At 46.9% G+C, this 16803-nt stretch overlaps 1 protein-coding gene across 3 annotated transcripts in view; it reads left to right on the top strand.

The window, feature by feature from the left end:
• The first annotated feature begins 323 nt into the window (after positions 1–323).
• The window catches only part of TRAPPC12 (trafficking protein particle complex subunit 12), an 88759-nt gene continuing 72279 nt past the window's right edge, over positions 324–16803 (top strand). For all 3 annotated transcript variants that reach the window (XM_087863897.1, XM_045788894.2, XM_045788895.2), the window contains exons 1-2: positions 324–467; positions 8965–10170. In XM_087863897.1, the coding sequence (XP_087720023.1) occupies positions 8971–10170 (1200 nt within the window). In that variant the 5' untranslated portion in view covers positions 324–467; positions 8965–8970. The remainder of the gene's footprint in view (positions 468–8964; positions 10171–16803) is intronic.

Raw genomic sequence — 16803 nt, 5'->3', positions numbered from 1 at the left:
TTACACAAGTAATACAGACGCGCAGCAGGAAAAGTAGAAATACTGATAAGCATAAAGAAAAATTTCTAGAAATAAAAATTTCTTGGGTGCTTTGGCTAGTAATGAAAAGAAACGGCCTAACGTTCTCTTTTCTGCCTGTCCTACGCCAGGACCCCATAGCCTGAGTGTCAAACTAATTTTCCTCCCTATCCCCAGGGATGAAGTCAACTACCCCCGCCCATTCCCCGCCCTCCATATCACCTTGGAGCGCGGGCCACGCCCATCGCAGCACGAACCGGAAATGCGCTTGGCGGCCGTCCCTGCACTGAGCGTGCGCGAAGGCCGCGCAAACGGAGAGCGCGCGCAGCCGCAAAAGCCGGAGGAGGTGCCGGGTTCAGTCGCTCCTTCCGGTTTTCATCCACCTTCTCCCCGGACTCTGGTCGCGGCCGCAGGTGACCGCCTCCCCAACCCCAGGGGGCAGGTGGCAGGTGAGACCCAGGGCTTGGACTGTGGGGAGGGTGTCGGGTCGTCCGTAACCGCAGCCCCGCCGGCCCTGACCCCAGCCGCTCGGGAAGCTCGTGCACGGGCGGTGCACCCCTTCCGTGGCTTGTCCCCTGGCCGCTCCCCCCGCGGGGAGGGAGGTTCGCTTCATCGAGGTCTCCTGCCAGAGCTCCTCTCCGGGGTCTCCTCTCCCGGTCCCCGCCGTGGGGGCCTCTCCGCGGGAGCTGCTCCGTGACGTCTCGTCCTGGGAGGTCTCCTCCAGGTCCCAGCTGTGGCACTTAGGGAGCAGCGTGGCCTGAGCGAGCCCCTTGGTTTCTCTTCTTGTTAGTTTGGTCTCCTGTAGACGGACGTGACCTGCCCGACCAAAGTCTCAGTATTGGGAGGATGAATGCGGCGGTATGTGTAAAAGTATAGAAGCCGCTGTTATTCCATATTCTGATCCCTTCCAGAGCCACATTCCAGACGGAACTGATCGATAGAGTGCGTACACTGCGAAGACTGAAAACATGTATTTTAAAAGAAGCACAGGGCTCAAAGATATGTTCTGAAACGCGTGTGCGTTCCTCACACTTGAGCACAAAAGTTTAACCCCCCGAACATGGACTGCAGTTGCCACTTTCTCATGGCTGCTGGAAGATACGGTGTCTTTGTATCCAAATACTTCCTTCCTGGCTTCTTTTCATGAACTCAGGATGGTGCTGAGCGACAGACCATGAGCCTGGCCCACTATGGTGCTATGGGAGACGGGGAGGGGAACGCGACTTGGGTAATTTAGTGGCGGTGTCTTTCACCTGTCCTCACGTTCTGTGATTTCCAACAGCGTGTTAGCACTGTGCTTCATTATTAACATTACAGTTTGCTGTGCTGATGTATATTTAGCTCATTACAGTTTAAAAGTGCCCTGTGCGTCACTGTTTATTCCTCATGACCCCAGCTTACAGACTGAGGAAAGCAAGACTCAGAAATTAAGTCATTTTTCAAAGGTCACTTAGTAGTGAAGCTAAGACTCAAGCAGTTATTGAGAACTTGTGTTCGGTGCTCTTTCTGACTCACCCCTGCTGCTCTGGATGGTGATCTGTCCTAGCAACCTTACAGGGAGAGCAAAGGCAGGAAAACCTGTGTTGAAATCCCATCAGCATCAAATATTGACAGTATGCCTTTGGCCAAATCATTGGGTTTTCTCTGCTGCATAATGGAGGTGATAATGGTACTCTGTAGGTTGGTCCTGAGGATTAAATAACATAATACATGCAAAATGCTTGATCAGCAGTGGGTTTTCTTTACACGGGGGCTTTTGTAAGTATATGTTAATTAGAGTTCTACTACATGGCATATATTTTCATGGAAATAGGGTTTACATTATCACAGTCTGGCAAAAGACTTACAATTCCAGCATCATGTCCAGAGAGGGAAACTGAACTTCTGTAGTTTTAATTGTTCTTAGTGAATTGTTATTTTTTTAATATAATTTTATTTATTTTTTTTTTGAAGGTTTTATTTATTTATTTGACAGAGACAGCCAGTGAGAGAGGGAACACAGCAGGGGGAGTGGGAGAGGAAGAAGCAGTCTCCTGTCAAAGGAGCCTGATGAGGGGCTCGATCCCAGAACGCCGGGATCACGTCCTGAGCCAAAGGCAGACGCTTAACGACTGCGCCACCCAGGCGCCCCCTTAGTGAATTGTTCTTAGTGAAACTTCAGTTCTTAAATAATCACTTAAATGTTAGTACTTAAAAAAAAAAAAATCGTAAGGTGGGGCACCTGGGTGACTCAGTCAGTTAAGCCTCTGCCTTTGGGTCCCGTCATGATTGGGGGGGTCCTGGGATGAAGCCCCACTTAGGCTCCACGCTCAGTGGGAAGCCTGCTTGTCCCTCTCCCTCTGCCCCCCCACCCCGCTCACTCTCTCTCTTCTCTCAAATAAGTAAATAAAAACCTTAAAAATAATATAAACGATCTTTGGTTTCAAGAAGCTTACAGTGAGAGGAGCAGTAGCGTTAGTTACTTAAAGCCTGGACACCACCAGAACTCCTGAGTTTAAGTCCTGGCTCCAGGGGTGTCTGGGGAGCTCAGTTGGTTGAGAGGCCAACTCTTGATTTCAGGTCATGATCTCAGGGTTGTAGGATCAAGCCCCGAATAGGGCTCCACACTGGTCATGGAGCCTGCTTGAGATTCTGTCTCTCCTCCCTGTGCTCCCCCTGCCTTGCTCAGGCACGCACTCCCTCACAAAAAAAAAAAAAAAAAAAAAAAAATCATAAGCATTAATTAAAGGCATCATGCAAAGCACTCACCTAAACAAAAAGTCCACCTTCTTTGCTAGCATTTTAATGCTAACATAAGCTAAAATCATGTCTGCGGTTTAATAAAATTATTAAGCCAATAATAGCATAGATTTGTATTACACAAATCAAAAGCAAATACGTCTGCTTTTCTATTTTTTAATTATGAAATATAAAGACCACTTGTAACATTCATGGAAGACATAAAGATCAAGTACCCAGCCCAGTCTTCTGTCCAGCAGCATAAGAAATGGACGGTTGTCAATGGCTTGTTCATGTGTCCCTCCCTAATCAAACCTTCTCTTGCCATCACCTCCAGCCCCCTCCCCAAATGAATTGGGTATTATCATCACCTTGCTTTTGCACTTGTATTACTAAAACAATATATTGTCTAATTTACATGTTTTTGAACCTTATACAGAAAATTACGCTGCTTATTTTTCTACTCATTCTTCTAGCGAAATCAGATTTGTGAGGTTCAAACATTGATGCTTTAGATGTAGCATGGTTCATTTATTTTACATTTAATGTTCCATTTTTAATACGCTATTTATTTATTGTATCTACGGGCAGTACTTGTTTCCTGATTTTTTTTTTTTTAAATCTTTGGAAGGAGGCAGGTATTTTGTTTGGAGTTGCTGTTATAAGCATTCCCAGTCATAGCTTATGGTGCCATGTGAAGAGTTCCTCTGTGATACATAGGTCATGGAACCATTTATTGTCTTCACCAGAGCTCTTGAGAGCAGAAAGACGTACTTAGTTTTATAGTAACCGTGGGTATGAAATGGAAGCGTCCTGAAAATATCAAGATAGGTGGATGGCTGTTGAGTCACGGGATTTGTGCTTGTGAAATGTGTATCCCTCTCAGCCTGTTCGGATCTTTGGCCTGTTTTTCTGTTGGGTCATTTATTGTCCTATTGACTTATAGGAATTTTTTATGTATTCTTGATATTAATTAAGAAATCTGATCATACCAAGCGTAGGTAAATGTGTTGAACAAGAATACTTTCACACTGCTATTATGTGTGTAAATTGGTACAAACACTTAGGAAGGCAATTTGAAATTATCTAGTAAAGATGAAGAGATGTATTCTCTGTGAACCAACATACACATAACGTTTGATACCATCATGAAGAAATTTGCACAGGTACACCAGGAGACATGTACGAGAATATTCATCATGGCACTGTCTAAAATACCTCAGATGTCCATCAGCGGTAGAACAGATCATGTGTTGTGGCTCTGTCACACACAGAGCACCCTCAACGGCAAAGATGAATGAATCCCAGCCTCATGCTACGTATAAAGTTGAATCTCAAGGTTAAGAGTAGAGAGGGGAGATTAAGGCAGAAACTGAAAAACCTAAGTAATCTGTTGAGGAAGTAAGCATGTGGAAGGTTAAATAAAAAGATTATGGCACGGGGCGCCTGGGTGGCTCAGTCGTTAAGCATTTGCCTTCAGCTCAGGTCATGATCCCAGCGTTCTGGGATCGAGCCCCGCATTGGCCTCCCTGCTCAGCGGGAAGCCTGCTTCTCCCTCTCCCACTCTCCCTGTTTGTGTTCCTTCTCTTGCTGCCTCTCTGTCAAATAAATAAATAAAATCCTTTAAAAAAAAGAAAGAAAGACAGACAAAGAAAAAGAGTATGGCAAATTTCAGAATATTACCCTCAAAGGGGAGGGAAGTAAATATTAGAGTGTTTCAACCCCATGTTATAAATATTGTTTTGTATCCACTCAAAATTTGTTAAAAGTTATAGAAATGCACCTTTAGGAGAGAAGGGGAAAAGTTACAGGAAAAGAACCTCTAAGGTCTCCTACTGAGAGAGGAGAATTTGTACGTGAGCTGTCCCTTTCTGTCCAGAATCTCCCCATCACCCCTGCACCATTTTTTCTCTTTGCCTCGTGTATGTGTGTTGGCTACCTAGCTTTCTCTCTGTGCCACTCCCTAGAACATAAGAGTACTGAGTTACCCTGGGATCTAAGACACAGTAGCATGCCGTGAATAATGGCTCCTGGTTTGCAGGACATTTCAGTACAGCCCTTTGGCAGTGGTTTTTAATAAATATATAGTTTCTATTCAGAAATTAGGATTGGGGCACCTGGTGGCTCAGTTGGTTGAGCATCTGCCTTCGGTTCAGGTCATGATCCCAGGGTCCTGAAATCGAGCTCTTCATCTGGCTTCCTGCTTGGCTGGGAGTCTGCTTCTCCCTCGGCCTCTGCTGCTCCCCCTGCTTGTGCGTGCTTTCTCTCTCTCTCTCTCTCTCTCTCTCTCTCTCAACTAAATAAATAATTTTTTTTTAAGAAATTAGGATTAACATTATAATTTTTACTCTGGGTTGGGCAGCCCCTTTGTAAACTTTGTGACTAGGAAACAGATGGATTTTCTAATTTAGATTGGATTAGAAACAGGTTTCTGAAGAGAAAACATAGTTACGAACAAGCACTGATTTGCAAGAATGTTGATTTTTACTTAGCTTTCTTCCTTTTAGAAGATTGTCGCTTTAAAAACATTTTAGATAAATTGGTAAACACAGTTGGCTGTATCAGAGTTTTATGCTTTGCCTACTTGCTCTGCAGAAAAGTTACATTTCTACTCTTAACAGGTTAGTTTTCCCCAAAACACTCTAGGAGCTGTCGTTTCTAAACATCTGCCTATTTCATAGACAGGTTTTTTCCTAAAAAATCATAGTTTCAATCTGTGTTTCTTGAATTACTGCTGAAGCAGTTGTTTCTTGCTGTAAATACCCAGTCCACATAATGAGTGGGTCTTACACAGTGATTAGCTTTCTCTTGTTCCAGTGAATTGTGGGAAGTAGCTCAGTGTTACCTGGACAGTCTTTCCCACAGTACCCCATTTTAGTCTGTCTCTGTATCTAATACATACAAATTAACCTTGACAGTTACTTCCACTTTTTTTAAGAGTAGAACTTTCTCCACCCTTCCCTGTATATGAAGAAAACACTGTGGTTTTGCCAGTTCTGATATTCTTTATCTTTTCCTATAATTGTATCAGACCTTTTCTTATATTCTACATTATTCTACAATTAACCATTAGTGTATTATTGGGATTTCTGGAACTGTTCTTATTCTGAGAGAGGCTCAGAACCAACAGTTAACCCAGCTGTAGTTACTGGCATCTCCCAGGTAGCAGGCACTGTGCTAGGGACTGGATATTTCAGTCCTCATTAGGGTTTGTCAGGAAGGACCAAACTCCATTCCTGGCAGTGTCATTTACTACCAGTGATTTTTTTTTTTTTTTTTAAGAATTTTTTTGAGAGCAAGAGAAAGCCTGAGCAGGGGAAGGGGTGGAGGGAGAGGGAGAAGCAGACTCCCCCACTGAGCAGGGAGACCGACGTGGGACTGAGTCCCAGGACCCTGAGATCATGACCTGACCCGAAGACAGACACTTAACCAACTGAGCCACCCAGGCACCCCTACCAGTGATTTTATTATTTCTTCTAAAGTTTTTATTTTTAAGTAATCTCTGTCTACACCCAATGTGGGGCTCGAACTCACACCCAAGATCAAGAGTCGTGTGCTATACCAACTGAGCCAACCAGGTGCCCCACTACCGGTGATGTTTGGTGAGCCCCGTCACTGCTCTGATTCTCAGTGTCCCCTTCTGTGTATTGGGGCATTGATGGCATCGCATTCAGCTACTGTCCAGGTGAAAGGAAGTCGTGCTTGTTGTTCCCATGGTCTTCCTGCCCAGCCTCTGTTTGCTGCACAGAGAGGACGCAGGGGACAGCCCCGCCTGTGACAGCGCATCCGTTTTTTGATGTTCTCTAGGCAGCTTCTGATGTGCCTTGCTGTGAAACGTTACCAGAAAAAGGCTTTTGTTCCTTTTACATTTCATTTTTGACTCCTTTATAGCTAATCAGATGAATATGTAACAAATGGGGAGTTATTTACTGACGATGCTGGACAAGAAACTTCTCCAAAGTGTTTAACTTTGATTGTCTACTTTAAAGTAATCTTGTTTTTAGATGTCAGGGTGACCAGGCTATAAAAAGGAAGGATAGCTGATTTGGAGTACTGTGGAGACGTTGACGAAGAAGTACTCTTGTCTAGAGATCAGCTAAGTGTAGTTTTCAAAGGTCAAGCAGGCATTTTTTTTTCTAGAGAAACCCTCATCTTAATTGGACTTTGTTCACTTTAAGGATAAAACTGTATACAGTAGCTTTTGGTAAAATGTTCTTCAAGAAAAAGAGCACATTTTCTTTAGAGTTCAAACTCCTTGTTTCGTTCTGTGGCCTCTGCCATCCAGTGTCAGCCCAGCTTTAACCAGGCCTGGTTTGTCCGCTTCCTAGTGGCCGGGCTTTGAGAGAGCGTGACCTCCCTGAGCGTCAGCTTCCTCATCTGCAAGATGAAGAAAGTGATAGCGGTTGTATCACAGAGTGAGTCTGAGGCTCAAGTAAGAACATAGACGTAAAACCCTTCGAACAGTGCCGAGGACAGAATACGCACCAGTAACTCGTCCGGTTCGCTGCCATTAGCTCCGGCGGTCAGCATGCCTCAGTGAGGCTGCCTCTGCTTTGGTACGGTTTTCTTTCTCGTGCTCGATTCAGGCAGACAGCGTCCCAGGGAGAATGGGGAGATTATTACAGGTTGGAGTGTCTTGGCTTCATGGAAGAGGGGGTCTACAACTGGGTCATAAAGGACAAGTAGGGTTTATTTTTTATCACTGTTTTTTTCTATTTTATTTTGCTTTCAGAATCTCATTCTTTATTTTCACTGACTTACTGCACACTACCCCAAGGCCACTACAGCACCTCTCGTGGGAAAATGTCACAGGGGCGATCCATTTAAGTTTCCCAAACTTTTATAACCAAAACCTGACACGTGGACCCACGTAGATGACCGCTACCGTAATACGACTTTCTCTGGAAATGCAACCCTAGGAGACTCAGCTATTGTCCCTAATAGTATAAGTCCACAAGAATTGAATTAAAATCGTTAGCTAGACCCGTAGGCAGGGGCCAGGCAATAGGGCCTTTGTGTTTTATTGGGTTCTCACCTACTCTGCCAGCTAAGAACAAGTAGAGTTTAAAAGGCTGGAGACCTCACCCCCATTAGGAAGGCTAGTATCAGAACAGGAAATAACAAGGGTCATCCAGAATGTGGAGAAACTGAAATCCTTGTATACCGTTGCAGGGAATGTAAAATGGTGCAACTACTATGGAAAACAGTTTGTTGGTTGCTCAAATAATTAAAGATAGAAGTGTTATATGATTGAGCAATCCTGCTTCTGGGTATATGCCCAAAGGAATTAAAAGCAAGGATTCAGAGGTATTTGTACACATGTGTTCATAGCAGCAGTCACAGTAGCCAAAGTATGGAAGCAAGCCAAATGTTCATCAGTGGATAATGCAGAAACAAAATGTGGTATGGAGATACAGTGGACTATTAAACAGCCTGAAAACATAAGGAAATCCTGACGTACTGCAACATCGGTGAGCCTTGAGGGTATTATGCTAGGGGATATAAGCCGGGCACAAAATGGCAAATACTATGGCAGCCCACTTATGTGAGATACCTAGAGTAGTCACACTCATGGAGTCATAAAGTAGAAGGCCATTATCAGGCTGGCGGTGGGGGGCGGGGGCTGCTAGGGAGTCATTGTTTAATGCGTACAGTGTTTTAGTTTTGCAGTATGAGAAGAGTTCTGGAGATGGCTGGTGGTGATGGTTGCACGATGTAAATGCACTGAATACCGCTTAACTGTGAACTCAAAAATGGTTAAGATGGTAGATGATTAAGACGGTGACGTTATGTGTCTTTTACCGTGATCAGCCCATCGACAGATGGTTGGAGAAACGGAGTGTTTCCAGTTTGAACCGTTTGAATATATGACTGATAAACATTTTTTAGTAGACTTTATTTTTTGGAGCAGTTGTAGTAGCTCACTGCAAAATTGTGAGCGGAAAGTTCAGAGATTCCCCATACCCTCCGCCTCCCCCGCTGAGCAGTGCGTTTGTTACAGCCGGCGGACCTGTGCCGACACTTCGTTATCACACCGAGTCCATAATCCGCATTAGGCTTCACTCTTGGTGTCGTGCATGCCATGAGTTTGGGCAAATGTATAATGACCCGTATCCACCGTTTGTTTTTAAGTTTAAAGAACAGTTTTAACAGGAAGGTAGAATCAGCTCCGTAATAACTGAGATAGAAAGCTGATGAGGTTGGTTCACGAATCTCTCTTCGCTCCAGGGGGCCATGGAGAACGCTAACGGCGCCAAGCAGAATGTGACTGAGGACTCGCATCCGGCCGAGGGGCAGGCCGGGAGCACCACTGCACAGGGAGAGCAGGCGCAGCTGCTTTATCACGAGGAAACCATTGACCTCGGTGGAGACGAGTTCGGGTCTGAAGAGAATGAGACTATATCGGAAGATTCTAATAATTTCGTAGATAAACTTAATGAGCACATGATGGAGAGCGTCCTCATTTCTGACTCTCCTAATAATAGCGAAGACGACACAGGTGACCTCGGCTGTTTGCAGGATGTTGTGGAGCCTGCAGAAGGCAACACTGGTCCCAGTCTGGAAAGTCTCGGGGACGAAGGAACAGTGGACACCCTGAGCAAGGACAGTGAAAGTGATGGAGAGGGTGTGTCTAAAGACATCTCGGACGCGACCCCTGACCCAGAGCACAACCAAGTCAAAGGTGTGCCTGCCTTGGGAGAGGAGGGGGCAGAGGACCCTGGCCCAGGGGACGGGAGCACTCGCCCAGAGGGGCCGGGGTGCGTACCACCCTCGAGGCAGTCCCCTCCCAATGAGGAGCCCATCCCCGTGTGCACCATTTTTAGCCAGTCGCTTCCTGCCCACTCCCAGCAGCCCCTGCTCCTGCGGGATGGCTTCGAGTCCCAGATGGTGAAGTCTCCGAGCTTTAGCGGCGCGAGTGAGACGGTGGCCAAGACCCCCCCCCAGGCGGTGCAGCCCAGCCCCAGCCTGAGTAAATTTTTTGGTGATCCAGCCAACACTAATTCCTTGGCCTCGGACTTCTTTGATTCATTCACGACTTCCACTTTCATCTCCGTCAGTAACCCCAACGCAGGTTCTTCAGCTCCAGAGAAACTGTCTTCACTCTCCACTCCGGGGGCAGAAAGGTCCCCAGGTACCGCTGAGCCTTCTCACTCCCCAGGGATCGAAAAGTCAGAAGCGGGTGTTTCCATAGCTTCTCTAGAAATCCCTCAGTCTCCAAAACCGTTTTCACAGATCCAGGCTGTGTTTGCGGGGAGCGAGGACCCCTTTGCCACAGCCCTGAGCATGAGCGAGATGGACCGCAGGAGTGACGCCTGGCTCCCCGGAGAGGGGACCAGGGACATCCTGATTTCAGTAGCCACCCAGCAGTACAGCACGGTGTTCGTAGACAAGGAGAGCCTCACCATGCCGGGCCTCAAGTTTGACAATATCCAGGTGGGTGCGGGACACCTTTGGGGGGGGGGCGTTCAAATAAATGTGATTTTTAAGGGTTGAATTAGGTCATCTCCAGGGGTTCTTCCAACTCTAAGATCCTCTGCCTAAAAAATCATGTAGAGATTTAATGAAAGGCAAATTTACCATAGACTTGGGGTGGGATTTGTGGGCTGTATATCTGGAGATTCTGACTCTGTGTCTGGGTGGGGCTCATGAGTCTATATTTTTAATGCCATGTCCAGGTGGTTTTGATACCCGGCCAGGTTTGGAAACCACTCAGATTCTTGAATTCCTTTTCCTGAGGTGGCCATTTAAAGATTAGTACAACAAGGATTTATCGAGCACCTACTGTGCACCAGTGGCACCCTCTTCTGACAATGCCTTCTCGTTGGGCAGGGAGGGTGACCTCGGTCCTCATGCCGACTTTCTGTAAAAATCCCGAAGCTGGCTCTGAGAAGGAACATACATTACTGGCAACACACTTCCTCCAGTCATTCAATTGCTTCATAAATAGCATTTAAAACTTTTATTGATGAATAAGCTATTCACTGTCCAGTTGGTTCCTTTATAAACAGCAAGTAGGTGAACGTGTGCATTTATGTGGCTGTTGCTGTTGACGTCTCATTTAAAAACGTAACAAGACCATGCCATGGTAACCGATACAGGGGCGCCTGGGTGGCTCACTCGGTGAAGCGTCTGCCTTCGGCTCAGGTCATGATTCCAGGGTCCTGGGATCGAGCCCAGCATCAGGGTCCCGGGCTCCCTGTTCAGCGGAGAGCCTGCTTCTCCCTCTCCCTCAGCACCTCCCACCCCTTGCTTGTGCACACTCTCTTGTGCTCTCTCTCTCAAATAAATAAAATCTTTTCTCAGAAGTAAAAAATAGGGGCACCTGGGTGGCACAGTCGTTAAACATCTGCCTTCGGCTCAGGGCGTGATCCTAGCGTTCTGGGATTGAGCCCTGCATCAGGCTTCTCCGCTGGGAGCCTGCTGCTTCCTCTCCCACTCCCCCTGCTTGTGTTCCCTCTCTCGCTGTCTCTCTCTGTCAAATAAATAAATAAAATCTTTTAAAAAATAAATTAAAAATAAACATTAAAAAATGATAATACAGCAGAATTTTTAACGAGGTTCATATTTTGTTGTTAAATTTGAAAAACTGGGTACAAGATGGCATGCGTAGTATGGTGAGAATGTTTATAAATACGTGTAACACGTAAGTGAGCACATCAGATGCGAGCCTTGGGTGATTGCAAGGTTGTGGTGGGATCCCAGTTGCCGCCCAGCCCAGTGTATGAGGGTCACCGCTCCCGCCCAGGGGGCTGGCCTTGCAGCCGGTGCGTGTCTGCCCTCCTGTCTTCAGCAGCCCTCTCAGGGGAAGCACGTGCCCACTCCTACACACACGTGGCTGGTCGGAAAGCCCAGTGTGTGGGATGCGGATGTCGTGGCATAGGTAGACTGCTGAGCCCTGGGAGAAGGGCCGCACTGGGGACGCGGAGCTGTTAGCTCTTTCCTAGGGACTTAGAAATCTAGAAATGTGAGCCCATAGGTTTTGGACACTTCACATGGTAGCCTTGACAGCATATTCAGGTACCAAATGCACATTTATTGTGCATGTACTGTTTACCAGGCAGTGTGAGAAGCTTCATTCTCCACTCTCTCAAGCAGAATAGACTGAACATAGACTTCCTTTTGCAGGATCCTTTTAATGAATTCCGGTTCCGGACTCTGAATTCAGGGGATACTTGGATGTGCAGGATTTGATTTATGTATTCACACCCTTCCCTGGCCCTGTCTGCATCCACCCTACCTGCTGCGGGCGTGGGGTGGGGGCTTTACTGTTCTGCTTTGTGTTTCTTCCCTCGCGCTTGTGGGGGACTGTGTGCTCTGCTGCTCTGTTCCTGCAGGCTCAGTGGGACTGGCCTTTTAGCACTTCCTTTCCTTTGCTTCCCCCCCAATTGTAATTCAGGGGAAATGTGAAGGTTGCCATGGAAATGACTTCACCCAGGGGTTCTAGGGTACGGAAATGTGTAGAGGTGCTTCACTCTGGTTGCCAAGAGGTCTGGGTGAGCACACATTTCATGGACGGGGCCACGAATGCTGACTAGCCTGCAGGCCGGTTAGTGTCAGACCAGAAATATCGTGCTGCCTGAAATGCCAGTCATTCTTGAGTCAGGAAACACAAGCGCGGGAGTTCGGTGCTGGTTTCCCCTGGACTGAATCAGATACAGAGGCCCTGTCAGGTCCTCCCTAGCCTTAAGCTTCCGTGATTCACGTCCCCGGTTCCACGCAGCTACCCGAGAGAAAGGTCACTGCACAAGTCAGCAAGGGTTAGGAAGCTGACCAGGACACAGCTTTCCTTCTTTCCATCTCCTTTAAGGCCTTCGGTAATGTCTCACAGTACCTCTTGCGGATTCACGGCGGGTGTTTTGGGAACCTCGTGGTAGATGGAAATTTGAACCAAGAGTAGTTTCCGGAACACCTTCGGCTCTCCCACAGAACACGTGCTGGATGCGTGACACTGTGTCTCTTCATCTGTATATTATCCTTCAAGGACCCTTTCATTCCCAAGATAGAAAAGAAAATGCACGGTTAACCTTGAACCGACATGCTATGTTTATTTGCCAAAAGACTTAAGATTGGTTTCTCTATTAACTTTCTGGGCACACCAAGCTTTTGAAACCGTTTCTTGGATTTACTTATTAGTAAGCTGCCCCTTTGTCACTGTTATTACCACAGAGTTGTTCATTCTCATTCAGCTTTCTAAAACACTATTTTTTTCCAAATTGCTCGCCTCATTAAAAATTACCTTCCTGGGGGATAAAACTTGAAAAGATTTTAATTTGTTTCTTTACGGAATGACGTCTTCGGCAGTCTCAGCTGAGTTAGAAGCTTTACGGTGAACATGTAATGCCTCATTCCGCTTGCGTGGCCCCAGAAGGGGGTCTCAGGCATTTTCGGCTGGTGAACGGTTGTACCTGGCCTCTGTCCTCAGAGGAGCAAATGGAAAGTTTGGGGGAAATGGTAGGTCAGAACTTTTCAGAACCCGTAAGGAATGGAAGTGGAGAATTGTTTGTATGGTGCTTGTTCACTAAAGGGGGGAGTGAAAAGGGATAAATAGAAGCAGCAGAATTTCGGGGCGCCTGGGTGGCACAGTGGTTAAGCATCTGCCTTCGGCTCAGGGCGTGATCCCGGCGATCTGGGATCGAGCCCCACATCAGGCTCTTCTGCTGTGAGCCTGCTTCTTTCTCTCCCACTCCCCCTGCTTGTGTTCCCTCTCTCGCTGGCTGTCTCCATCTCTGTCAAATAAATAAATAAATAATCTTTTAAAAAAAAGAAGCAGAATTTCAGTGGTGAGGGGAACAGGGAGGTGAAGGTGAAGGTGGTGAGATTGAGCCCCTCTCGCAGACATCAGAATCCCCCGGCCCGTGCTGGCAGAGCGAGAAACCTGGCCTACACCCTTGGAGACTGGATCCTTCTACCACCCCTTTCTCATTCTGCTCCCCCAGTCTCGCCTTCCCCCTCCCAGCAACTCGGGTTTCACCAGAATCCTCTCAGGGAAACCCACACAGTCCACGTGGAAACCCGTGTCAGGGGCCTCCAGGAAGCCAAGGACTCACCTGCTCCTGCCACTCCACCAGCTACACGCATTCTCAGCTTTAATTAGTCCACAAAAACCATTTATTGTCATCTCCATTTTTAAAGGCTATTTTTTTTTGGATATGCAATATGTTTACAATATAAAATTCAAGGTTGACAGGTGGTTTTTTTCCCCCCATTCATCATGTTAAAGATGCCCTTTTATCATGTTCTGATGTGAAGTTTATAATTATTTTATCTATTTGAGAGAGAGAGAGTGCACAAGCAGGGGGGAGGGGCAGAGAGAGAGGGAGAAGCAGATGCCCTGCTGAGCAGGGAGCTGGATGCCATGTGGGACTTGATCCCAGGATCCTGAGATCATGACCTGAGCCTAAGGCAGACGCCCAACTGACTGAGCCACCCAGGCGCCCTGTAATAATTTTTATCTTCACTCTTCTATACCTAATGTACATGTTTTCCTCTGGTTGCTTTTAAGATTTTATCACTGGTTTTCAGCTGTTTGATCCTGATTTGCCTTCACATGGTTTTCTGTTTATCTTGCTTGGGATTCGTTGACTGTATTGGGATATGTTTTCCCAGTTGGGAATATTCTGGTCCTTCTTCAAATAGTGTTTCAGTGTTTCCCTCTCTCCTCTCTACTTCTGGGACTCCAATTCCACTCAAAATTGCTAGAGGTCACTAAGGATCTGTGTCTGTTTTTCAGGTTTTTTTCTCTTTTTGCTTCCCTTTGAAATTCCTGCAGTCATGTCCTGAAGTTCATATGTCTTTCCTTCTGGGCTTTTTCGTTTGCAGCTGATGCTTCTCGGTGAATTTTTTTTTTTTTTTTTTTTTTGTCTCTAGAATTTGCGTTTGCTTCTTTTTTGCATCTTTTTCTTCATTCTCTGTGTTGAAGTTTTACCTCAGACCCTCACGCACATGTGTGGTAGCTGCCTGAGGGTTCTCCTCTGCGTGGTCCACCATCTCTGTAACCTCTGGGTCAGTTTGTATTTACCTCTTCTCTCGGTTGTGGGTCACATGGGCTGGCTTTGTCCCATGTCCCATCATTTTTGGTTAGAGGGTGGACATTGTGGGTGTCCTGTTTTTAGGAGTCTGTGTTGTGTTGTCTTCAAAAAGACTTGCACTTCGTTCAGGTCAACAGGTACTTTATATGCAGATTGACTTGATCTTTTTCAGGTTTGTTTTTGAGCTCTTAGGGTGAGTTTAGAGTGGCTTTTACTCGCGGGTAACCTTTCTCACGTCTGTTGAAAGCCTCGGTGTTCAACGAGAGTGCTCCACACAGTTACAAACGTGACATCTCTCAGCCTGCGTGAGCTCTGAAATCGCTCAGCTCCCTTGTCGCAGAGCGTCACCCTGTGCACGGACGGCTTGGTGTCCAGCAGCAGACTCAGACTTCTCTGCGGAGCTCCCTCCTTTTTAGTGCTCCCTCTCGCCGCTTCCAGGCACCTCAGCCTCGCGGATTCGTCACCGCGCTCTGCGTGAGACCCCCCTTCACACCGCTGCGCCGGCGCCTTTGAATTCAAGAGTTCAGGTCGTCCTTCCTTTCTCGCAGATCCCAGCCCTCTTCTGTGTCTGAAAACAGTCGCTTCATCCCGTTCCTCACATTAGGACTGTCCAGTCCCGGTGACTGTAAGAAGTCCCTGCTGCTGCTTTTGTTCAGCACGCCGGCAGACGGTTCCCGGGCTACGTTTGCCGAGCTGAGCTGAAGCGTGTGAGTGAGCCAGCTGAGACGTGGGGAGGCCGGTTCAGGCCATTCTGTGACAGCCTCACACTGTTTTCCTTGTTGAAGCATTCTCTCAAATTCTGATTTGTTTGGGGCCTCACAAGAAAAAAAAGGTTTAGATTTGTTTTTACAGCTTTATGGAAAAACAGTTCACATGCCATACAGTTCACACATTCCACTTACAATTCGCTGGTTTTTAGCATTTTGACAGAATTGTGCAACCATCACCACAATTTTTAGCACGTTTTTATCTCCCTGAAAGAAGCCCAGGCCCTTTCAGATTCCCTTTCCATCTGCCCCATCCCCTCCCCCAGCTCCAGGCAAGCACTGGGGTTTCTCCTGTTGGAGACACTTCATGCGAATGCAGTCGTACAGTATGTGCTCTTGCGTGACTGGCTTCTGTACTTAGGATTATGTTTTCAGGAGTCATCCATTTATTAGCATGTTTCATCCCTACATCATTACTTTTTATTGTCAAATAATATTCCACTTTATGAATATTCCACATTTCATCCGTTCGTCCCTTGATGGACATTTGATTTGTTTCCGCTTTTTGGCTCTTGTGAATAATGAACATTCATGAGCAAGTTTTTATGTGGTCATGTTTCCATTTCTCTTGGGTACATACTTCAGAGTGAAACTTCTGGGTTACATGGCAACTCTGGGGTTCATTTCTTTTAAGATTATTTATTTGAGAGAGAGAGAGAGCATGTGTGCACACCACGTGCACAGGCGAGGGGCAGGGGGAAGAATCTCAGGCAGACTCCCCGATGAGCGTGGAGCCTGATGCGGGGCTCAGTCCAGGACCCTGAGATCATGACCTGAGCCAAAACCGAGAGTTAGACACTTAACCAGCGGAGCCACCCAGGCACCCCTGGGGTTCGCATTTTGAGGAATGTCCAAACTGTCTTCCGGGTGGCTGCACCATTTTACATTCCACCGGTTTGGGGTTTTGCTTCATTTTTGTTTCTTCGATGTTGTTTGTTCAGGACGTTTTGCTTACGCTGGGAGAGAGCAAACACTGGAGCAAGAGGGTCACATGCTCCCCGGAGCTTCTCCACTGGAGCCGGGGTGGAAAGCTCCACGTGTGCCGAGTCAGGTGCAGGACCCACTGTCTCTTCAGACCATGGCCCCATGGCCATTGTGTCTTCAGGTTTCCCAGACAGTAAAGCCTGTACGCTGTGAATCAGCTGCTCTGGTTTCCGTTTTGTCTTTGTCCATTAAGATCGAGAAGGGACTGCTGAACTGTCCCCACACTGCAGGAGGGGTGGCAGCCCACAGCCATCTGTGAGCTGAGATCAGCCACTTGCTCTTGCATA

The sequence above is a fragment of the Ursus americanus genome, chromosome 7 (assembly GCF_024610735.1).
Source record: "Ursus americanus isolate L20-20 chromosome 7, mUrsAme1.1.p, whole genome shotgun sequence".
Taxonomy (NCBI): domain Eukaryota; kingdom Metazoa; phylum Chordata; class Mammalia; order Carnivora; family Ursidae; genus Ursus; species Ursus americanus.
The sequence above is the reverse complement of the archived record's forward strand: the minus strand, read 5'-3'. Positions and strand labels throughout refer to the sequence as shown.